This window comes from Rhinolophus sinicus, chromosome 4 (genome assembly GCF_057876585.1).
Source record: "Rhinolophus sinicus isolate RSI-liver-muscle chromosome 4, RSI-T2T, whole genome shotgun sequence".
Classification (NCBI taxonomy): Eukaryota; Metazoa; Chordata; class Mammalia; order Chiroptera; family Rhinolophidae; genus Rhinolophus; species Rhinolophus sinicus.
In genome coordinates, this window is record NC_142504.1 from 11849019 (window position 1) to 11872490 (window position 23472).

Genomic DNA, 23472 nt, shown 5'->3' on the forward strand with positions numbered 1-23472 from the left:
GGGATTCCAAAGGAATGAGCTGATAGGCCCTCTTACTATCAATGATTAACTGATGAAATGGGAACTCATGTTGTCACCAGTCTAGGGTGGGGGAGTAAGGGAAAGGGACAAAAATACACCTGTTGGGCTTTTCCTGGACCTCTCAGCATTTCCAGAAATAATCCTGAGCCAAATAGTATAAAGCCTGTGCTGGAATAAGAACAGCTAATTCTGGAGTGTCCTCGCCTGGTGGAAATTACTAGGCACTATAAACCTCCTCCAAAGACACCCAGGGCGTCCCCTGCCACAGAGCGAGGAAAACGTGAGTCACCGTTCCCAAGGAGAACCAAGCTTCTGGCCAAGGGCAGGGGACCCAGCCTCTTACTCATCCTTCGAAAGTGCAGAACTGACCTAGTAGTGAAAAATGATGAAACACCCAGCAAACCTTGCTCTTTTGAGCAACCGTTAATATGACCAAGGGATTCAAAGGCCCACAGAACACCTTCCAGAAAACCTGGGGAACTACTACAACAACCCATCCTTCAAAGTCCTTCCCAGGATTCAGACACCCCAGGGAAAAGCACACAAAACACTGACTAAGTGGAGATTTTGAAGGCAATCTTTCGGCAGTAAAGCAGCCCCGAGTCACCTCGCTCACACTGCAGTCGGGAAGGGGGTCTCCACTGCACAGATTGGATGATTCGACTGCCACGGTAGGACTGGACCCTGGCATTCACCTGGTCCACCAGTTCTCAGCGTGTGGTCCGCCCCCTGAGGGGTCCCCAAACCCTTTTAGAGAGCTCAAAACCATTGCAATAATATCAATATGAATGATTTGCCCTTTTTCGCTCTGTTGACATCTGCAGTGATGATGCAACAGCACTGCTCAGAAAACCTGCAGGTCCTTAGCGGGAATCAAGGCAGGGGAACCAAGCTTTAGTGGTACTCGAGGCATTCACCGCCACTTGCAATAAAAATAAGTAAGTAAAATGCTAATTGCACTTAAGAATGTCCAAGCTGAAGCACAGATATTATTAATGTTCTTCGATATTGTCCTGACCGTCCACATCTCTCTAATATTCTGTGTAATAATATTCTAATGGGAGGTATATGCCAGCTGTCTGCTGGACGCAGAGGATGACGATTATCTTGAGGAAAAGTGCTTGTCAAACATCTGAGCCGTGAGCTGAACCTGCGATTTTTTTTCATGGGACAACTGACAGACCAACCAACTACGGTTAGAGTTAGTCAGACTTGGATATTTTGCAGGCATTTCCTCAAAAATAAATTGAGCCTGTCCCCTCAAGGGAGACCCATGATGTAGTGGTGTCCGTGAAGAAATACAAGTTTTCAGGCAAAAATGAGAATTTGGGGAAACTTGCATCTGCCACTGTGAGTTTGGGTGCTTCACAATCCTTAATGCCTTTTCTGAGTTGGGTGGTAACTTCAACCGATGTGATTTTAATGTGTTTTTGTTAGTGTGTTTGTGTGTGTAATGAAACGTGTCACTATTCGGAAGATGTATATAACTCAGTAAGGCAAGATTTTCCAAGTGACCACCCGTCATGTTACTAAACCACACAGAGGTGAAAGATCCATTCAAAGTGCAAGACAGACCGAAGGAAATGGATAAAGTGCCAAAAGTTCATCGGTGTGGTTGCACATTCCACATTCAGAAACTACAACTAGTTTGGGTGTAGTATCAAAGAATCGCCCTAGTTTTCTGAAAAGACTTCTAAAATACTTGTTTCCCTCTTCCAACTGCATATCTGTATGAGGCCAGATTTTCTTCATCTACTTCAACCAAAATGCGCCATCATGCAACAGACGGAATGCAGAAGTCAAATATGAGACTTGAGCTTCCTGCTACTAAAGCCAGGCATGAAAGAGATTTGCAAAAATGTCAAACAATGCTACGCATCTCACTACTTTTCTGTTTGGGAAAATAAAGGGTTTTTAAAACAAACATGTTGTTTGTGTTAAATGTAATTACTATTGTTATTTCTAATGACTAAACAAGTATTTTTTTAATTTCTCAGTTTTGGGGTGGCTGGTTAGCTCAGTTGATTAGAGCGCGGTGCTCTTAACAAGGTTGCCGGTTCAATCCCCACCTGGGCCACTGTGAGCTGCGCCCTCCACAACTAGATCGAAACAACTACTTGACTTAGAGCTGATGGGTCCTGGAAAAACACACTTAAATAAATAATAAGTTAACAAAAAATATTTCTGTTTTAATTTCTAATATAGTAAATATCAACAGGCACAACCCACATAAACAAAAGCTCTTCGGGCTTCTCAATAATTTTAAGAGTATAAAGAGATCTTGAGACTACAAAGTCTGACACCTGCTGATCTAGTCTAAACTCTCAACCAGACAGGACCCCTTCTACAATGTCCCCAGCAGATGGGGTATCTGGCTTCCCCTGAACACAACTCGTCTAGTTCCTTCCAAAATGGCCTGTGCCATGCCACTGCTGAAGCAACGGAGAGCTCCTTACACTGGCTTCCACCCACTGGCCCTAGCTATGCTCTCTGAAGCCAGCAAGCAAGTGTACATCACTCAGTCCAACAAAGGGCCACACACCACGCTCTGTGCTCACTATGGTGGAGTCCCTGCTTCCCATGGGGTTTATAGCCTAAGCTCACGATGGCGAATAGAGCTGATCTCACTTGCCACTCCATTCCACGCATTGGGAGTAACTGCCCAACATGCCCGGGAGGTTCTGAAGTCACATCCAGACTTGGTAGGGAAAAGGGCACTGAGATCCACTAGCAATGTCTGCCACAGGCACGACATCAGGGAGCAGCATGGAGAGGTCACCTGAAGGCCACGTATTTGCCATCCTGCGACGAGGCTATTCCTATCTCCACGTTTGAAGAAATCTCATACATTCCGTCCTGTGTCCCACTAGCGCTGTCCTCCCAAGATGGAACACTCCCGAATCTTTCCGTTTTCTCCAAACTCTTTACCTTCCTAATTCTTTTCCTCTACACATGATCTGGTTTGTGAATGTCTTTCAAGTACAAGACACTTAGGATGAAACATGATGTCTAGGTGTGGTCTGAACCACACAGAATGGAGCAGGCCTTCCCCCCTTTGACCTGAACACCAACACTGCTATACTGTCTCAGAGCCCCGGAATCCCAGAGTTCGAAAGTGCCTTAGACCTGGTCTAACAAACAAGACCACGGCCAAGAGAAATAAAGACGCTGTCTGAAAATCTCCCAAGATGTAGGCAGAGGCAGGGGGAGGGTCCGCTTCATCTGTAAGTGGGGTTTTCTGCACTGCTGCGTCTATAGCCCGAGCCCACATCTACACACGCGGCACGTGAGATTGGAGGTGACCAGCCGTGGACGCCGACCACCGCGGTTTGGTCTGCTTATGCTCCCTGATTTATCCGATACTACACTTTGAGTTTGGGGTTTGATTTTCCTTTGTTGTTTTACAAAGTTCTTTTATACTTACTCTCTCGTTTGGTTTAGTCTCCCCACCTGATCAGGTCCTACCACAATCTCTCCGTAAGGGACACTGTACAGTGACGGTATTGATCTTTAGAATGCTTTATTTTGAAAGCAAAGCAAGTGAAGCTATAAGGACTGGGGGTTGTTTTTCCCTTTTAACTATCATGGTTTAAAAAAAGATGTTCCCTAGACTTGGATGGTCCCCCCACTCCTGAATTGCAAAGATAAAGCTGGGCAGATGTGTTCTGACTCGGCAAAGCAACATAAAAACATGGCATCCACCTCGTTGACAGGATGGGTAAACTGAGGGCAGGGAAGGAGACAAGGCCTGCCCAGAGTTCCACAAGATGACAGTGGAGCCAGGGAGAAAACAAAGGCAGGTGTTCTTCCCATCCCACCACCCAGATCCCCTCTTCTTGGGCTGTCTTGTGGGGTACCCCAAAATAAACCCAGGCAGCACCTTAAACCCCTGCCCCCATTCTCACTGTCCACTCTCATAATAATAATAGGAGCACCTGTGGAGAGCTGGTGGTGGGCCCGGCCATCATGCCTCGGGCGATCAGGCCAGACTTTGGCCTCATCTTCTCTCCCACCCTCTTCGTGTCCAAGGAAGGCTCTGACAACTGAAGATTGTCCATTTTCTCCCATGTAGGAGCCACAGGGGGGCTTTCAGCCAGGACCGTCTGCACGGGCTTACTTTTGTGTGGGGGCCTTTTGGATGACACAAAATTACCAAGTACATCCCCATCAAGATTGTCATGTCTGCAAAAAAAAAAAGATATTGCCATTAAATAGATTCCTCAGAGGAATCACTAACAGTGATAAGAAAGTCCACATTCAACAGGCACTCATACAAGCCCATTCTCAAATCTGTGGTGACTTCTAGCCAGCCAGTGCTTCATCCTTAAAGGTAAGGAACAGAAAATACTTTCATATCAGGGCAAGCCTGGCCTACAAAGTGGGACTAGGAAAAAAGAAACAAAATCAGACTTGATTCCTCAAATACCTTCAAATGTGGACTATCCTCAAATATAAAGAACATCCTTATTCCAGACCCAGATGATTAAGGAAAACTGTAGCCCTTCAGTACAGTCATGAGATCTGTGGAGTGCAGTCCTACTGCGTGCCATGAGCTAGTGGATAGAATGCAGCAAACTTGACCTTCCCCAGCAGTGAAGGTTCAGTAAGGTTAGGTAGGCATGCCAACAGCTTCTTTTTCTGGGTTGCCTGGCATTGAAAAAGAGGAAAAGAGTAAGAAAGAAAGAAAGATAGGGTGTGTGTGTATGAGAGAGAAAGCGATCAAGAGAGAACAAGAGAGACAGTGATAGCAGGAGTGAGAAATGCTTTTCAACAGAGCCGGAAGAAAATATCCATTCTCAGGAAGTGAGACCCGCTCTCAGTGACAACATACAGCATGTTAAGGTTGTAATTTAACATGACTGTTTTCCAAATGATAGAGGTTCAATCAAGAACGCCAATTCATTTTCTCCCTAAGAGTTCCTAAAGGCCTTATTTTTTCAGATTTGTCTACCCCTACAGTGTTTTGTAGCCTTTGAAGAAAATCCTAACAAAGCAAGCCCCTGACCCACAGGAATCATGGAATTTAAATGAGACATTTTGAATCATAAGCATTCTCCATCACAAAGGTTCATCCCCATGGTCCCCAGAGGAAAGTAACAGTGCTCCGTGACAGGAATTCTGAAAGGCTGAATAATGGCTCCCCAAAGATGTCCACATCCTGACCCCTGGAATCCGTGAATACGTTACCTTACGTGGATAAGGGTTAAAGATCTGTGGTTAAGTTAAAGATCTTGAGATGGGGAGATTATCCCACATTATCTGGGTGGGCCCAGTGGAATCACGAGGGTCTTTATTAAAGGGAGACAGGAGGATCAGAGTCAGTAGGAAGGGACGTGATGACAGAAGCAGAGGTTAGAGTGTGATGCTCTGAAAATGGAGGAAGCGGCCACAAGCCAAGGAGTGTAGGTGGCCACTAGAAGCTGAAAAAGAAAAGGAAACAGATTCTCCCCTCAAAGCCTCTAGAAGGAATAAGCCCAATTGATACCTTGACATTAACCCAGTGAGACCAATTCTGGACCTCCAGACCTACAGAACTACAAGATAACAAATTTGTGTTACTTTAAGACGGCACGATGCCTTATATGTCAACTTGGCTAGGCTATGGTGCCCAGTTGTTCGGTCACATACTACCCTAGAGAGTGCCAGGAAGGTATCCTTCAGAGGGTATTAACATCTACAATCAGTTGACATAAAGGAGATTACGATAGATAATGTAGGTGGGCCTCATTCAATCAGTTGAAAGCCTTACGAGCAAAAATTGAGGTTTCCCAGAGAAGAAGTAATTCTGCCTCAAGCCTGTAACACAGAAATCCTGCCTGAGTTGCCAGAAGGCCAGTCCGCTCTACAGATTTCAGACTTGCCAGCCCCTGCAATCGCAAAAGCCAATCTCTGGGGAACCCTGATTGTTACAGCCACTGAGTTTATAGTAATTTGTTACAGCAGCAATGGGAAACTAATCTACAGTGTAAATGAGAAGAGATACCTGGCTTTGCTTGTTTCTGACAGTGATGTTCTCCACACTGCCTCTTCATCTGCAAGGTTGTATATATTTACCAGCGTGGTCTCTGAGCACCTCAATGGTGATTTGTTATTTTTCTTTGCAAATGAGAGTGCAGGGATTGGTGTTTCCTGAGTAACATTCTTAGCAGTATTTCCAAAGTGATCCAGAAAGTATCTGGTCATGAGTTCAAGGCTGGTTTTTAGAGGATTTTCCTTTGCCTATCAGTGGAAGAAAAAATATCATTAATTGTATAGACAGTTTAAGAGAAAGGGTGGAAAAGACGGCCATCCTAATTCTTTGACATAATTTTATCAACTTCTCACTCATTCATACACTCTTTCAGGAAACATCACTGACTACCTCTATGAAGGACTGTGTTACGACACAAAGATGAAGACAAAAATTTCTACCCTAAAAGAACCAGCATCCATTACATGAGTCAGGCAATTCAATTTCAATTCAAATTTCCTCTTGGTTTTTTTCTCCTAGGAATATCTTTGTAAAATATATATCATTTTACTTAAAAAAAATTAAGCCTTTAGGGACTGATAATTGTACAAGTTTATAAACATTTGGGGCCTGAATATTCTCTTAGTTTGTGTGCTTTGCATCTAACATTGGACATTAGGGAATACGGGGACAGTACAGGAGCAAATTAACTGCAAAGAGCACAGACAGGCAATCAGTATCGACTCAGTTTACACCCCAATTTTAAAAACAAAATAAAATGAAACTCTTCAGTAGTGGGTTTTGGAAATAAACGATATCAGTATTTCCCAACCCTGAATGTACCAAATATTACCTTTGGAGATTTTTTTAAATACACATTTCCAGGCCCCACTGACTCTTACTAAGCTAGAATCACAAAGGTTGGAGACCTGAATTCTTTTAAAATTCCCCTAAGTAATTTGGACAGACACGGTTACACAAGCAGCAATCCAGAGGCTGCCCTCAAGGACCGGGCCATGTAACTGTGTCAGTCCCCACCTCCCTTGCCTGGGAACACCAGGCCCTTGGGAAGTGACGCCAGATGTGGGGCACTCAGGGGGGTTGCAATCAGAGCAATAAGGTACCTGACAAAGAACCTGGCACAGAGGGGGACTTGGGCATGTCCAGGCCTTCTCCCTTCCTGTTCCCCTGGTCTACACAGCAGAACTCAGCGACCGAGACCCACAGCCAAATGGGTTATGGCCAAATTCAACAGAGTTATCAGGCAGGCAAAATCAGGGTGGGTTTTATTGAATTATTTTTAGTATGGGTTCCAAAAAAATATTTTGTCTAAGTCTGAATGAAACTTACAAGGAAGAGAGAAGGGGAAAGATGTTATAAAATTTATTTCGGCCTTTTTTTTTCCAATATAATAGACTTAGGGCCCTGGATTACCTGGATTATATTTAATGGCTTTTCATGTCACTTTGCTCATAATAGACACAGCCATTATATGACTCTAGACCTCATTTCTCAAAACCTCAATTTACATAGGCATCTATTGTATACTTAATAGGGAAAGACAAGTTACTGGAATTAACAGTAATTCGCAGGGCTTCCCTAGAATCACGTTAGCTTTGTCCACATGTCAAAGTCATTATGCAATGGATAGATTAATAAGTATTTTTTCTGTAAAATATAAACTCCAATTCATTGTAGAACAGCTAGTTACCACTGTATAAATCAAATAATCAAGGTACTTATCAAGCGCTAATGAAAGTAGCTTAAGTGTTTTAAGATAATGGTTCCTCTAGGGAGACTACAGTATAGTGAAGAAATAAAAATAACATGAATGGCAAAGATACTCCTAGGAAATTAGGTAAAGTTACATTTACATAAAAATCCCACTGTAGCAGAGTGGTTATTGGAATTCTCTGGTTCACTGTCTCACTCTCAGCGGAAAAATCTTTCTGAGATGTGCAGTCCAGTTTCCTGCCTTAAAGTGCCGCAAATGAACATTTCTGGATATCTGCTGCCTGGGTCAACTGTCTTCTTTCTAAAGGACTTCAGCTGAGCACATACAGGAGGTGGAAGAGCCCGAGCGTCACCCCACGACTCAGAGGACAAAGGGATGTCTTTACTGAGCCTCTGATGAGACTACCTGGCTGCCATTGCCCTCCCCCCCCAGGAGGAGCACAAGGGCGTCCGGCAACCTGAACGGTCCTACAGGTTGATACCAGTTGGCTGAACTTTATGGGTTTGCCTGCAATTCCCCGCTTCACTTCATTGAAGGAAACTTGGCCTAAGTTCCTCCCTGGGCGATGATGTGCACAAGGGCGGTTTTCAAGCTGTGCTGAGGTTCTGCCAGGTGTTCCAGAAACAGCCTTGGAGGGTTGTGGGGTTTCTCAGCCCGATACCAACCCAATCTGCTAAGATTACACTTGAGAAAAGGGTTACAATTAAAGTCAGCTTAACTGCCATTACTGCGCTAGAACTGAGAATTAGAAGAGCTGGTTCTAGACTCACCCCCACCCTGTAACTGCCTATGAGACCGTGAGGAGCCACTTGGCTCTGGCTCACAGCACCCTGGCATGGGGGAGCAGTCCCATTCTATCAGCGGTTTAAAAGCTGCATAGCTCAGGCCTGAGGGGCTGCCCCAGAAAGCCAAGAAGGCAGAATCTCTTCATTCCCTCTTCAAACAGGGCTGCTTCCTTTCGTTGTTTTGCATATCGGAATTCTGCAGGGGATATCATTTTATTGCCTTTTAAAAAAAAAGTTGTGATAAATGCTAAATTACATGATCACTAGGTTCCTTCCAACTCTGATACTATGCCCTACCACAAGGCAACATCTGCTGGAGAGCCCATTCTTAAATCAAATAAAAGATTCTGTCTTCGTAGCAGAAAGAGCAATTAATTCAGATGGCAGCTTCAGTCAGTCAGTTATTCATATAATCCACAAGTACTGACTATTTGCTATGTCATCAGGCGACAGGTATGGGGATACAACAGTGAACAAAAGAGACACCATCTCTAGCCTCCTGCTGTGTTCAAGGTGGTAAGGGAGGCGGGACTAATTAAATAACCACACAAACACTCATAGTATTATAAGGGCGCTAAGTACAACAAACGAAAACTGCAGAGGGCCATGAAAGCTTGTGAGGGGGTGAGGGCATTGAGGCCGGGGTTCAGGGAAGTCTCACCCATTCTCGATTCCAGTGCACCTGGGTGAGCTGAGCCGAAGCCTCGCTTCTGCCTGAATGAAAGGTGACAATCGACTTCAGAAGAAAGTATTACTCAGAACTGAAGGCAACCTTACGCAGGCAGGGAATGGAAATTCTTATGTTTTTATTTTATTTTTTATTTTTCTTATTAAAAATATGGAATGCCTCACGAATATAAGCGTCATCCTTGCGCAGGGGCCATGCTAATTTCTATATCATTCCAATTCTAGTATATGTGCTGCCCAGGTGAGCATGGGAATGGAAATTTTTAGTATAACTGAATACTATATTCTTAAGTGCCGTCTGATTAAAAACAGCCTCACGGAGGAGGAGGAGGGAGCGGATGGAATAACTATTACAGGTTCGGGTTCAAAATGAACCTCATGGCTGCGCGTGCGCGCTGTGTCCATGTGGGCGGCCCGAAGGCCTAAGGATGAAAACCCGACGCACACTTGGGATTTGTGAGCCCTGGGCTGCGTCTCCTTCTCTCTGCCTGCAGGTGTGGCCAGCCTCCGATGGTTTGGCAGAGCCCATGAGTGCTTTGACATTGCCAAACGCAGTTCCAGAACATGACGCCACACGTTCAAAGCACAAAGCACGTACCTTGTTCTCCTTGTAGAGCAATTCAAGATGTAAAACCTTGCGGAGGTCGTTCCTGCTGTTTATGCTGAGATCAGAGCGTGGGCGTTCCTGCTCCATGGTCACACGTGTCTTCTGTAAGCCCTGAAGGAAGAAATCTGAGTCATTATTTCTATTTTAAATCAAAGCCTTCCGTTCTCTGACGCAGAGTCTAAACAAAAGACTGATGTTCGTTATGATCATTCTTATCCCGCCTTCCTCGCAAAGATACTGCAAAGACCAAAAACTGAGTGAAGAAGTTATGTTTATATGACCTTTACACTTGACACCATCTTCACAATTACTATTCTGAATAGTAATAGTAAGAGAGGGCCCCTCTCTGCTGGATAACAGTGTGTCAACAGTTCAGATGACCCTATGGGCTGACCTATGCTCGGCTGGCATTGTCAGACCATTTTACAGATAAGGAAAGTGAAACTCAGGTAACTGACTCACCCAAGGCTGCTCAGCAGCCCCGGTGTTTGGCTGTAGGTGTGGGGCTGCAGAATATGAAGTTTTAAAAGCAAATAAAAGGAAAAACATAAACAAAAGACCAATATTCATGACCTTGTTTTTTCAAATGGGAAGCCAGGGTTGATTTTCCCAAGGTAACACTGCGGGATCACATAGCTGGGGTTCTGACCGCCCCCGCCTGTGACTCCGAGATACTGGGACCCAGGACCACAGGAAGCTGCTTTCCATCATCCATCCTTGAACTCCCAGAAGGCCCAGCTAAGACACACTTTGGCAATGGGAACTGCTGTTCTCCCTAAAGCCTGGCTTCTTCATTGGAAAAACGGCTACAGCAGCTGCGGCTGCCCACCTCACCAGGCCACGATGATTCCTGAATGGTGGAGGATGAGGCAAAGATGCCTCACAAACAGTTCAGCCTGGCGTAAAGGGAGCCCTTTACTCTCCAGGTTCCAACCCCAGTGCCAGGAAGACCTCACCATCTGCCCTCCCTTTGTGTTCAGATTTTTGCAGAGACTCCGGGAAAACAAGACAAAACCTGCTGCCTGCCATGAATTGAAGTAGGAAGAATCTGAAACAAGAGGTATGAACACAATATACCTTGAACCAAGGAGAATAAAAAGAAAGCCTTACAGAGGGGAGACAGAAAGAAATGGGACACGCCTGGGGCATTAGGAAGTCAGCTGGAAGGACAGGTGAGAGCGGAGAGCAAGCACCAGCATTTCATCCGGGCTTAGCCATGGCTTTCCCACCAATCAAAGTGATGTGGAAACCTCTATAATGAGGGCCCATCTCTGCTGGATAACAGTGTGTCAACAGTTCAGATCAGCAAGTCTTGGCACATTTAGCAAACTCTCCAGGACTACGGTGCACGCTGGCATTTGAAAACCACTGGGGTGGTGGACGAGGACCCTCGGGAGACCTCCTCCCATCCAGCCCACTTAATCTTCATTCACTCAATAAACATTTGCCATGCGCCTACTATGTGCTAGGCTGTTTTAGATGCAAGAGATACAGAAGGAAAAAGACAAAGTACCCCCCCCCCATGGAGCTGACATTCCAATGGGAAAGCAGACCATAAACAAGGGGTAAATTTATAGTATGGCAGTTGCTCATATACAATATGATGGAGACAAATAAAACAGGGAGAGCAGATATAAAAAGGACACAATTTGAGAGCATCATCCACGTGTTCACTCCTATCTTCCAGTTTCCCCATCAATGATCTGAAAGGAATGAACCACTAGTCCACTGGTTCAGCTGCTGGAGGCAGAGAAGCGAACAGATCAAAGTCCTAGCCCTCATGGAGCTTACATTCTATAGGGAAAAGCCAACAAGTATTATATGCTATGGGGGGGAAAAAACATAGCAGAGTAGGAGATAGCGAGTGGGCCAGGAAGGAGCATGGGGAAGGGTTGCTACTTTATAAAAGGTGGCCAGGAAAAGCTTCATGATTAGGTGATATTAGAGCAGAGACGTGAGAAAAGTAAGGGAGCAGCCCATGCAGACACTCGGGGGAAGAATGTTCTAGGTAAGGAAACAGCAAGTGCAAAGTCCCTGTGGCAGTCACAGGAGGCTGGTGCAGCTAGAGCCGCATGACCAGGGACAGTGGCAGGAAATGAGGTCAGAAAGGTCACCCAAGTCAGGGAAGGTCTCGTCAGCTTTTGTGAACTGAGTGGCTACTGGAGGATTTGAAAAAAGGAGCACCCTGGACTGACATATATTTGTATAGGACCACTTAGCTGCTACACTGAGAACAGATTGTCGGAGGCAGGGGAGTAAGCAGAAACCACTTAGGAGGCTCCTGAACAACAATGCATGTGAAAGATGGAGGTGGCTTGGACCAGGGTGGTGGCAGCAGAAGTAGAAAGAAGTGGCTACCTTCTCTATGTGCTCTGAAGGTAAAGCCAACAGATTTACGATTATGAAGCATCCACCCAGCTCAGGTAGCGGCTCTGTGGACCTATCTAGTAGGTGAGACAGGCAGATGTATAAACTATAACATGAGCACCAGTGAGCAAACCACCGACAAGATGAGTCAGCAATTCCACTGGAGTTACCTGAGAAGAACTCTTGAAGGACATGAGACTTGGGCGGGCTATGGGTGGAAAAGGGAAAAGCATGTGGAAGAAGCTAGAAATGAGACTGGGATGGTAAGCTGGGGTCAAGCTATAAGGGAGCCTTGGATATCAGGTGAGGACTCATGAAAGTAAAGGCCTGAGGAAAACTCTGAGAGTTCTGCGTGGTGGCCAGACTTGAAAGAAATGATGGTAGCGGTCAACCACACAGGGCGCGTCGCTGATATCCAAGGTCTGGCAGAGACTTGGTGATGGAAAGTCAATTAGCCATAAAAACGGAGCAGATGCAATGAAGCCACATGCATTTACATTATTTTTAAATAAAAGTACACGTTTAAAAAACAAAAATAGACTTTCAAAACAGGAGCACATCAGAGATGGGGGGAGACAATACTGAATACCTCCTGTGTGCCCCATATGACGCTTGGGAGTTGCCCATATATCATCAATCCCCATTATAAATCTGCCAAGGGTAAATCTTCTTATTCCTGGTTTACAGATAAGGAAATTGAGGCAGGGAGTCCCTACCCAAGCTCACACTGCTAGCTATAGGGGGTATTTGAACTGCTCCATCTGACTCCAAAGCCCTTCCCTTTCCTTTGTTCAAAACATTGTTTATTTTGTTTGTGTGTTTTAATCCCAGACAATCGCCCTTTACCCCACCCAACACCCAGCAGGACACCAGGAGGACACCACACACATGGCAGGTGGCTTGCCGTTAGTCACTTTGTTTAGGAGTAATCGGTGCTGTCCCGACACTCCGGTTCGCCTTGACCCCCCGCCACCTCTTTCCCAGGCTTCCCTCACCTGCCCTGGAAGGGCAGATGGGAGCTAAGGACCTCCCCAACTTTGTAGTATTCCCGAAACTCTCCTGGGACAAGACAAAGGAGAACTTAAAAATAAAAAAGACGAAGCTACTGAACTGTTGATGAATGTGGCTGAAAGATCTGACTGTCAAGAACTAGTGTTTAGCCCTTTGGGCTCCCTTTTGGGGGCAGTTCTTCCTGACGGGATTTAAGTCCTGGGATGGGTTCGTCATGGAGATGGGCAGCGAGGCTTGGGCCGGGACTGCCTGCTGTGTCCCCGGAGCCAGAGCAGGGAGAACGGAGCTGGGCCACGTCCCCTCCGCAGCCTCCTCGGCCCGCCGGCCGACCAGGACGGGAGATGCCTGGGGAGGGCGGCCGCGGTCTTGCCCATCTTTGCGGGAAATGCGCGGTGACAGAAAAGGCTCCTGGGAGATGTAGTCCTACCAGCCCGGGAAAGTGGAGCTTTTGTCGGGCATCTCTCTCTGGGGCCTGCAGCGGGCAGGGCAAGGCTTCCCGCCCACCCCCCCAAATGTGCAGAGGTTGCAGGGGTACTCCCCAGACTGCGCCCCACCCCCACCCCCCAATTAGAGGAATTGCCCAGAGGTGTGGAGGGCGGTGCCACGTACCTTTCTGCTGAGGAACTCCCTGACCAGAGAGGCGGCCACCTCCTCCACGAAGAGGCTGTCCATGCTACCGGCTCTGCCCACGAGGCCGCGGCCGCGCAGCCCCCAGCCCCTGGGTCGGTTGGCCAGTATGGCCGTGTTGCCTTGGCGACGGTGTCATCCGCGCCCGGAGAACTCCTCCCCTTCCCTGGGAGCCGGAGGGCGGGAAGGCAAACGGGAAGGGGAGGAGCGTCCTTTAAACTCGCTTCTGGGAGCGGGAGGCAGAACCCGCAAGGCGAAACGCCCAGTGCAGTCGAGGGGCTGGATCGTGGACTGCGGGCTGGGGTCTTGGCTCTGGCCCTGTCCATCTGTGTGGCCTAGAACAAGTCACTGCTCCAATCTGAGTCTCCATTTCCCAAGATGAGAAATGGGGAGAATGCCTGCCTCCTTGTTCCGGAGGAGTAAACCCCCAGCCAAGTGACCCCTAGAAGTAAACTAGCACCACAGCTGGTTCCTGGGCTCACCGAGGCCGATTGACCTGCGCTGGCCTGGACTGCGAGGGTCATGGAAGCCCAGGACTCTGCCTACTCAGCGCTGACATTAAGGTCCACGTCCCTCCCCCGGTTAGTGCCTGTTTTCTCATAACCAGACTATTAGTTATTAAGCACCATGCATTTAACACACACATTATCACATCTTTAATCCTACCGCTTCCAGGCAAGATGGTAACTATTGGCCCCATTCTTCCAAACAAGACACTGAGATTGAAAAAGCTTTAGATTTTGCTGAAGCCCACACAGCTAGGAACAGGCAAAGCTGGTGTTCCAGCCACACCCATGCCTTCGCCAGCACCATCTTCCCCAAACTCAGTCACTTGGGTACCACCTTCACCATCTTGGCCCCACCTGCACATCACCTAGTGTATTAGTGTGCTAGGGCTGCCATAGCGAGTACCAGAGAACCGGTGGCTTAAACAGCAGAAGTATTTCTTCTCACAATGCTGGAGGTTAGACGTCCAAGATCCCTCGAAGAACCTTTACGAGGTCATATGTCTCCCAAGACCCTCCTTGCCCACGTAGCCAGTCAGCTCACGTTCCAGGCAGCTCCAGACACGGATGACATGTTCTCTCTGGGGTATAGGAGGGGCATTGGCTTTTGTCCACCCAAGTCTGGCCCACGCAAAGCCCCTAATGCTCTGAACTGCGGCCTGGGCCTCTCGCTGAGCCTTCAGCTCCCAATGTCCCAATCCCTGTCCTTCCTCCACCAAGCAGCCTCCCAAAGCAAACGCAGTCATGCCTGTACCCTGCTGAAACCCTGGCCGACATTGTAAGGTCCCAACGCAGCAAGAGACCCCCCCACCCCCTGGCTGCTGCCTCGTGCCCTGCAGACACCATGCAGAGCTCCCTGAGCCAGTCGAACGATCTCCTATCTGCACGTCCTTGCTACACAGGATTCTTTCTCTCTCCTCCAACCCATGTTCCGGCTCTGAACAGCTTCCCACACGGCGTGCAGGAAACGGCAGTGATAGAAGGGTCTAACCGGACCCCCTCGCCCGGGGAGAAGGGCAGCCTCCATTTGCTATTCTGCTGCTGAAACTAGTATTTTCCAACCCACTTCCACTGTGCTTTTTGAGGTCCCGCTGCCTTCTGTCAGTGACCTGCGAGTCCTCTTTCCACCACCAGCTGGGTCTTGGGATCCTGGCTGCAGAGATGGGGCCATATGAGATGGCAATGGCTCCCCATGGCCACGAGAGGGCAGTGCAGGGCAGAAAGCTGCCTGCAGAGGTGCAGGGAGGGGCCTCCTTAAGAAAGATAACTGCTTGCTCAGAGCACCTTTTGACCCATAGAGGCTCTGCCAGGCCTCACCTAGCAGAGAAGCCATAAGCTGGAGCACACAGAAGAGCCTGGAAACCCTTGGACAGGCAGGACCTCTGTGAAGCCAGAACCCTCCTGTCTCTGCGGGTCCTGGACACTGAATTTCAGCTAGGGCCTGGGAGACTAGGGCTTTTCAAACTAGTGTGCACGTGAGTCACCTGGGAGCTTGTTAAACTACGGATTCTGATTCAGTAGGGCTGAGCCAGTAGGGCCTGAGATTCTGCATTCCCAACAAGCACCCCCTCGCCCGGGGACGTCGATGCCGCTGGTCCGAGGACCCTACTTTGAGTAGCAAGGCAGCAAGGAGAGCATCTTGAATTCTGACTTTTCCCTGAAATAATGGGGTTCTGGGGCACACCTTGGAGTTGGCACACCTGACTTCTCTGGCTCTTATCTCCAGGTAAGAGAGGAAGGAGGGCCCAGTGCTCTGTACAGAAAACATCCCCTATTCCCCTTCTGGGGGAGGGGTTCCCCTGCTACCTCTGCACATTTGGGCTCCAGCTTTCAGAGCTGGTGGCTCCTAAGGAGGTCAGCAGGGGCTGGAGGACCCCTAGGAGTTCACTGGGATCTGGGGAGCCCCAAGGAGGTGAGGACTTAGGGAGCCCTAAGAAATCTGTGGGGGCAAGGGAACCCCAGGAAGGTAGTGAGGTCTGGGGGCCCCGAAGGAGGTCAGTGGGGACTGTGGGGTGTGCAGGCAGAGGCTGAGAACTGCTGCAGGATGGTGAAGAGAGACTCCTGCAGCCCAGCATACACACAGTGGGAACCCGGTCCAGAGGAGGTAACTTCTGGGCTTCCCTTTAGACCTGAAGACCAGGTCACTCAGGCCGAGGGTGGGGGCATGCTGTGGGTGTGACTGGCTGCCTCTGGGAAAGGGCACAGGCAGGGCAAGCAGTGGGCGAGAGGGAAAGGAGCAAGGCCCACTGACAGTCAGTGAGGGCTCCTGCAGCAGCTGGTGCTGGTGTGGGCTTGGAGGGGTTTCCACAGGCAGAGGTGCCAAACAAAGGGCTGCAGGCCGGGGGCAGGGACAATGGGGACGGGCTGATAGTCCTGGCAGAGGGATTGGTGCGATCAAAGGCAGCGGGAAGGTAGGAGGGAGTGATTTGCCTGGATCAGGAAGGCTGGGCAGCTGGTGGGTGCAGGCCTAGCAGACAGGAGACTGGAGAAACAGGATGGGTCCCAATAAACAGGTGTCACATGCCAGGACTCCTGATGGCTCTTCCTTGGGAAGGGGAGGGCCAGGGGCAAAGGAGGCAGAGATGCTTATCTGCGTACATGGAAGACTTTCTGGTGGAGGCAGCAGTGAAGGGCCTTGGCCTGGGTGTGCACCAGAAAGGAGGGGGCACGGGGGTGTTCCCAGAGGGAACATGGCCTGGAAATACTGTGTAGATGTGGCCGCTCCTGCTGGAGAGCACAGCTGAGACCAATGGGGCCCGTGTGGCTACAGACAGAGCAAGTGAACATCTGTAATTAAGTGAGAAATCCATTTCCTGCTGTTGTTAGACGACCCAATATGCTGAAAGAAAAGCAATGTATTTTTCTTTGTAATGATAACTTCTGGATCTGAGAAAGATGTTGGCTGTCAATTCTGCGGGCCAGCAAAATACACCCTCCACCTCTTCCCTGGACTTACAGTGCTCATTTTAGACCTCAAAAGGCATAACTGCTTGTTTTTTCTTCAAGACCACAGAGCTGGAAATCTTTTCTACTGTGGCAGCAAAGGCAGAAACCTCCTGGAAATCCATTAAGACAGCCTAGCATTTGGTTTTCAGACAGCCAAATAAACCTCTTTGCTCCTGCACTGCCATGGTGATGGGGAGTGGAAAGGCGACAGAATCCCAAAGCCATCAGATGGGCACTATGGCTGGAACCCACCCACTGTTCACCCTTCCCCAAAAACTGGCAGGAAAAGAGATCCCAGTGGAGGCAGGACCTTGGAAGACCATGGAGCACCCAGTTCAGATGGGAAAACTGAGACTCTGAGAGAGAGGAACAGCCCGAGGGCTCAAAGCTGGGTGGTAAAGCATGTGTCGTGGTTTCAGCCAGCAGTGAGGAGCCCTGGACTCCAGGCCCAGCTGGACCTCTCATCAGCTGTGTGGCCTTGGGTGGGTCATGTGACCTGGCAGTGGCTCCCCATATGCAGGTGGTGAAAGGAAGGGGTCGGAGGCCTTCTCCTCTCCATCTCAGCATTTCTCCTACACAGAGGAAGTCTTTGGGCAGGAGAAGTGGGTAATGACAAAGGACTGCAGGAGGACCAGGTACTGAGGGCTGGAGCGACGTGGCCACCAGCTCCCAGGTTCTTTCCTTGCCTCAGTTTCCCCAGCCACACCAAGACAGCAAGGACAGACATGAAGCTAGAACACAAGGAGGCTGGGCTTGCTCAGAAATGAGGTGCTGAGTTGGAGGTAGGCTGTCCAGGCTCCAGTTGGGCTTGAGCAGCTGTTCCCCAGGAGTTCCTCCCGGCCCTAGTATTTGCTTCTTCTGGGTCCCTGTTCTGGGGCGGGATCTCTGCTCCTCTTTTTTGCTCACCTCCTAGCTCCATGTTGTTTCAAGAGGCAGGTTTATAAGTGAGAAGGTGCTTAACTCACACGGAGGTCCCTGGAGGTGGCTCACATCTCCCCTAAACCATGTGATTCACAGACAAGGTTGTGAGCCGCTCTGTTTTGTGCTCCGGTAATTATTTAATTATTTGGAAGTGCCTGTTCTACGTCAGCCTTTCCCACTAGACCACATGTTCCACGAGGGCGAGACTGTGTCTCTCCCCCAACACCTAGCACAGTGCCAGGCACACTGAGGGAAGGCGGGACCTCGTGCCAGCAGCGGGAGCCTGGCTGCGGGCGGCCCCAGCAATGGAAAGGGAGAGGCAGAGGAATGTTCCAGGCCAGGCAGCTCTCCTTCTGCACGGGCCATGTCTGCAGGAGGGGGCAGCTGGGTGAGGGGGTAATGGGTGGGGCCTGGCTGGGCACACAAGCGTCCACTGCAATGTGGCCAAGAAGGGCCTCTAGGAGGCGGCATCTGAGACAAGAGTTAAGAGACTGAGCCAAGCAGGTATCTCAGGAGTGTCTTCTAGGCAGAGCAAACAGCCAGTGTACAGGCCCTGAGATGGCAGAGAGCCTGGCGAGTCCCAGGGACTGTGAGCGCCTGCGTGCATGCCTGTCTGTGTGTGTTTGTGTGTGTGCGTCTGTTGTGTATGAGGCATCTGTGTATGTGCAGGGGACAGACGTGCCTGCAGGATGTGTGTCGTTCCTGCAGGAACCTGTGTGTGTGTGCACATGGGCACACGTACCACGCGCGCGGAGAGCTCTGTGCACGACATAAGGCCCAGGTTCTTCCTCTGAGTGAGGTGGGAGGCACTTGAGAGAGGAGAGACGTGATCAGACTTAGCCTTAAGGCCCACGGAGGGGGGTGAGTGTGGAAGCAGCTGCTGGAGGACCTCAGGCCACTGCACGGGCCTGTGGCTGCCACCCTGGGGCCACCCCCACCCTGCCTAGGACTGCGCTCCGCAGCCTACCAAAGCTCTGTGCAAGGCACCAGGCAGGGGCATGAAAAGAGAAGGGAGGGGTGCGGCCACACGGGGGCGGCAGGCTGTTGGGCTCAGCCTGGGCCAGGGACTATTTCTCGTGCGTGTTATTGTGGAAGAACTGGGGACAGAGAGAAGGGACGCACTGGGATCAGATCAGAATCACCCTCAGGCCCCCCCTCTGCTCCGAAGGCTTTGTAAACAATGCCCCAAATAATTAAAAAGCCATCCTGCGCTCCCCCTCCTCCTGCCTCTGGGGAGGAATATTCGTCTGCAAATAAATTAAAACCAAATCCAGCAATTTGCTTGACTCCAGCTCTCACGCTGCATGGAAGCTGCCAGGTCCCTTCAAGATGCCTGTAGACCACGGTTAATGAGCTGCTCCAGAGCAGCCCTGGGGGGGTGTCTGCGCTCTGCACTGTCCACGCAGATGAGGTGAAGGGGGTTGTGGGGGTGATGAGGCCCCCACTCATCCCCAAGTCTGGTTTCTGTTGGGGCTGGGGGCTGTCCGTGTGGATGGCTCACTCAGTAAGCTCCCCTGACTCCGAGTGGCCTTGGGAAGCCGCCATTCACATTTGGGGGACAGGAAGATGGCTTTGGCAGAGCTACACTGTGGGAAGAGGCGCTGGCATTGAATGGGTTGATGTGGCAGGACTTCAAAAAGAAAAAAAAAAGGCTATGCAAATTCAAAGTGGCATCACATTATGCAACCTAAAAATATCAACAGATACCAATCTGAGCCCTGCTTCTCTAGATAGCTGAGAAACCATCTGAAGTCCCGAATTTGTCACCTCTGGACAGCCATGTCTCTCCAGAAGGGGCCGTCTTGGTGACACTAACAGGAGGCTTGACCAGGAGGGCCTGTGAGAGGCCGTGAGGTCCAGGCCCCCACCCATGACGGGAGCCAGTGGCCTCTCCCCCAGACAGTTGCTCTGGCCCGACTGCTGGTTACCCCATGGCCAAGGCACCTCATACATGAAAGAAGCCAGGGGACTCTTGGCACCTAGAAGGCCAAGTCCTGCATTCCAGGGGAATGTGTCCCACCCACATGCAGGCTCTTGAGGTCGTGGCCTCACCATGCTGAGCACCAGGGCACCCCATCTTGTCCTGGCAAAAGCCTAGAGAGAAGAAGCTGGATCTCTCTCTCTCTGATTCATCTCTCTCTCTCTCTCTCTCTCTCTCTCTCTCTCTCTCTCTCTCCCTCTCTCTCTCTCTGATTCACGTTTCTCTCTCCCAGCTCACGGCTCCTGCCATTTTGCCATGTGCATCCCACACCCAGAGCACTCCATTCCCCAGAGGCTGTGACCTCCCCAATCCAGCCCCCAAAACCATTCCGGGCACCCAAGTAGTCAATTCTTCCCGGACAGTGGATTCAAGGGCAGAGCCCAGGAGCCATGAGGCCTGCCTGGAAGCACAAAAGGGAGCTGGCTTAAGTGTTCTGAGCTGGGGGGCTGAAGAGGCAGTTTATCCCCCTTCTCATCTGCTTAAAGGGACAGAACCGTCTAGAACTCTGTGCCCCATCAGAGAGCTGGAATCTGATCAGATGGAGTTTCTCCCTACTACCTCCTCAGAGAGGATTTTCTGGGCAAATGTTGCTGTCAAGTTCTTGTTGGCAGGTAATAGAGGGTTGTGGTAGTAGCAGCTGTCAATTATGAAGCACCTACTATGTGCCAGGCACTGAGTTTCTGTTGTTGACTAATTTCCACTTAAGCTAGGTGCCATTATTCTGATTTTACAGACAAGGCAACTAAAAATTGGTGAAGTCAAGAAATTTGCTGAAACTCACACAGCTGTCAAGTGACCTGCCCACTTGAGGTGTAGAATGTAACCCTCCCCCCATGTCATCATTACTACAATGGAACCTACAGGTATTCATTTCCTGGGGTGCTGCGACAAATTACGATGAATGTGGTGGCTTAAAACAACAGAAATGTATTCCCTAACAGTTGTAGAGGGCAGAATCCAAAATCCAGGTGTCAGCACAACCAGACTCCCTCCAAAGGCTCCTCCCCTGCGTCTTCCAAGGGTTCCTGGGGCCCTGGGCTTGTGGCAGCATAATCCGAGTCCCCGCCTCTGCCCGCACACGGCCTTCCTCTCTGTCTGTCTGTGTCTGCTTGTCTGTCCCTTAAGGCCCATCCGGCAATCCAGGACGACCTCATCTCAAGGTCTATGTCTGAATTACATCCACAAAGACCCTCATTTTCAAATAAGTTTATATTTGAAGTTTCCAGGGGCCACTACTTGCCTCACTACACTCTACAAGGGCGAGGATTTTGTCTTTCGTTCCCTGATCGGGTCCAGGAGACTAGAACCGTGCCTGATTCACGCTAGGTGCTCCATCACCACTTCTCGGATGAACAGATGAGTGTATGGACAGATAGAGTGACAAGCTGAGGATCAAAACCCGGTCTGCGGGACTCTACAACCTCTTACCTGAGGCTTCCTTGATCTCGTAAGTCATGCAACCTAGGATCACACCTGGGCTTCAACATCTCACCATTTTTCCTTTTAAAAATGACTTATTTTCTGAATCTAATCACCAGAAAACATCAGACAATTTCACAGTGGATATATCCTACAAAATAATCCATCTGGGCTCTACAAAAATGTCAAGGTCATGAGACTAGAAAAAGTTGAGGATATGCCCCAGAGGAAGGAGAATAAAGAGACATGACCAGTAAATGCAGCACGTGACCCTAGATTGGATCCTGGAGAGGAAAGAGCAGCTATAAAGGACATTATTGGGACAATGGGCCAAATTTGAATATGAAACACACAGATTAGCTAACAATGCTGTGTCGGTGTTATAGTTATGTTTCCTAATTTTAATCATTGTGCTGTGGTTATGTAAAAGAATGTTTTTGTTTTTAGGAAATGCACACTGAAGTATTTGTAGCGTAATGGACATAAATATGTATGTATGTATGTATGTATGTGTGTATGTATGTGTGTAATATGTAATATACATATATATACATATAGGTGTATACACCCATATGAATGAATGAATGAATGAATGAATGAATGAATGAATTATGATAAAATGTTAACAATTGATAAATCTGAGTAAAGCCTATCAGGGAGTTCTTTGTACTTTTCTTGCAACTCTTCCATAATTTGAAATTATTTGTTTTAAATTATATGAAATTTAAATAGGTCACATGTGAATATGTCACAAAACCCAACAGGTAGAAAGGATCCCCAGGCGCCCAAAGGCAGCCACATTTGCCAGCCCTGGGGTGTCCTTGCATTTCTCTTTGCTCCTTTGTCCCAGCTCACTCTGACACCCAGTATGAGTAGCAGTGGGTGGGGAGGGAGGAAAAGAGGGAGCAGCTGCTGAGGGGAAGAGGGAAAGGCCTCCTGCCCAGCCCTGGGGATGCTGGTAAGGCTGCTGGGAGTCAGAGGAGCACACAGGCAGCAGCCGGGACAGGGACACAACTCCTTACCTGTGCCCCAGGCCCTGTTTGGGTCCTGCCCACCCTTCCCGCCCCTGCTTCCACTGCTTCTCCATGCGTCCAGCCCCACCCAGTATGCCAGTTACATTCCCCATCAGTGGCCCCATCCAGGGGTATGTTTCATTTTCAAAATGCCCAGTGAGGGTGACTTGCATTTGTGGGCAGGGCAGGAGAGGCAGAAAGTCCTGAATGACTTGGAGAGGTTTGTTCCCATCCTCACAGCCCAGTAATTACAGTCACTCAGTAGTTACAGTCAGCCACACCAGGTCACACAACCGTGCTTTGCATGTCTTGTGCCCTCTACCCATGGGACTTCCCTCCCTGCCAGCCTGACCCGCTCACATACACACAGGAGGAGGTGGGACTTAGTCTCCTGGCAGCTCCTGGGCCTTGGTGAGGGAAGGGGAGTGCCCAGGACAATGGGCCTGGGCCTGGTAAGCAATAGGCAGACACCTGGGGCCACAGGAAGCTGAGCCCCGGGAAGACCAGCTTTCATGAAAAGCACACGGTCTCCCCAGCTTGACTTTTGCTGAGGGGCCATGGTATGGGCTCCAAGTCAAGAAACTGTACTGGGAAAGCCTTTCCAAGGAAAAGCTCCATGAATCACTGAAGACTGCCAACTGGAAAATAAGCAGAGTAACCGTTACTGAGGGCTCACTGGGTGTTCAGCCCTGTTCTGTGGACGTATCTCATTGAAGCATCACAGCGCTGGGCGTAGATGTGAGTAGATACATAGGACATTCATCACATGAGGAGGGCTCCATCGTCATGACCTCATCTGAACTGAATCACCTCCCAAAGGCCCCACCTCCTAACACCATCACATTGGAGGTTAGAGCATCAACACATGAATTTCGGGGGGGAGGACACATCCAGTC

At 49.2% G+C, this 23472-nt stretch overlaps 1 protein-coding gene and 1 non-coding gene across 11 annotated transcripts in view; both read right to left on the bottom strand.

Annotated features, from left to right (window-relative positions):
- The window catches only part of MINDY4 (MINDY lysine 48 deubiquitinase 4), a 107172-nt gene extending 93221 nt beyond the window's left edge, over positions 1 to 13951 (bottom strand). For 3 of the 10 annotated variants that reach the window (XM_074340954.2, XM_074340952.2, XM_074340960.2), the window contains exons 1-4: positions 13773 to 13949; positions 9777 to 9896; positions 6005 to 6240; positions 3957 to 4203 (exon numbers count right to left, since the gene is read on the bottom strand). In XM_074340954.2, the coding sequence (XP_074197055.2) occupies positions 3957 to 4203; positions 6005 to 6240; positions 9777 to 9896; positions 13773 to 13835 (666 nt within the window). In that variant the 5' untranslated portion in view covers positions 13836 to 13949. Of the gene's footprint in view, positions 1 to 3956; positions 4204 to 6004; positions 6241 to 9776; positions 9897 to 13772 lie in introns of all 10 variants that reach the window. The other 7 variants (XM_074340953.2, XM_074340958.2, XM_074340957.2 and 4 more) reach the window with 4 other exon arrangements.
- Positions 9324 to 9427, bottom strand: LOC141567057 (U6 spliceosomal RNA). Its single transcript, XR_012489453.2, has one exon. It is a non-coding gene; the product is annotated as a U6 spliceosomal RNA (small nuclear RNA).
- Positions 13952 to 23472: the final 9521 nt, after the last annotated feature.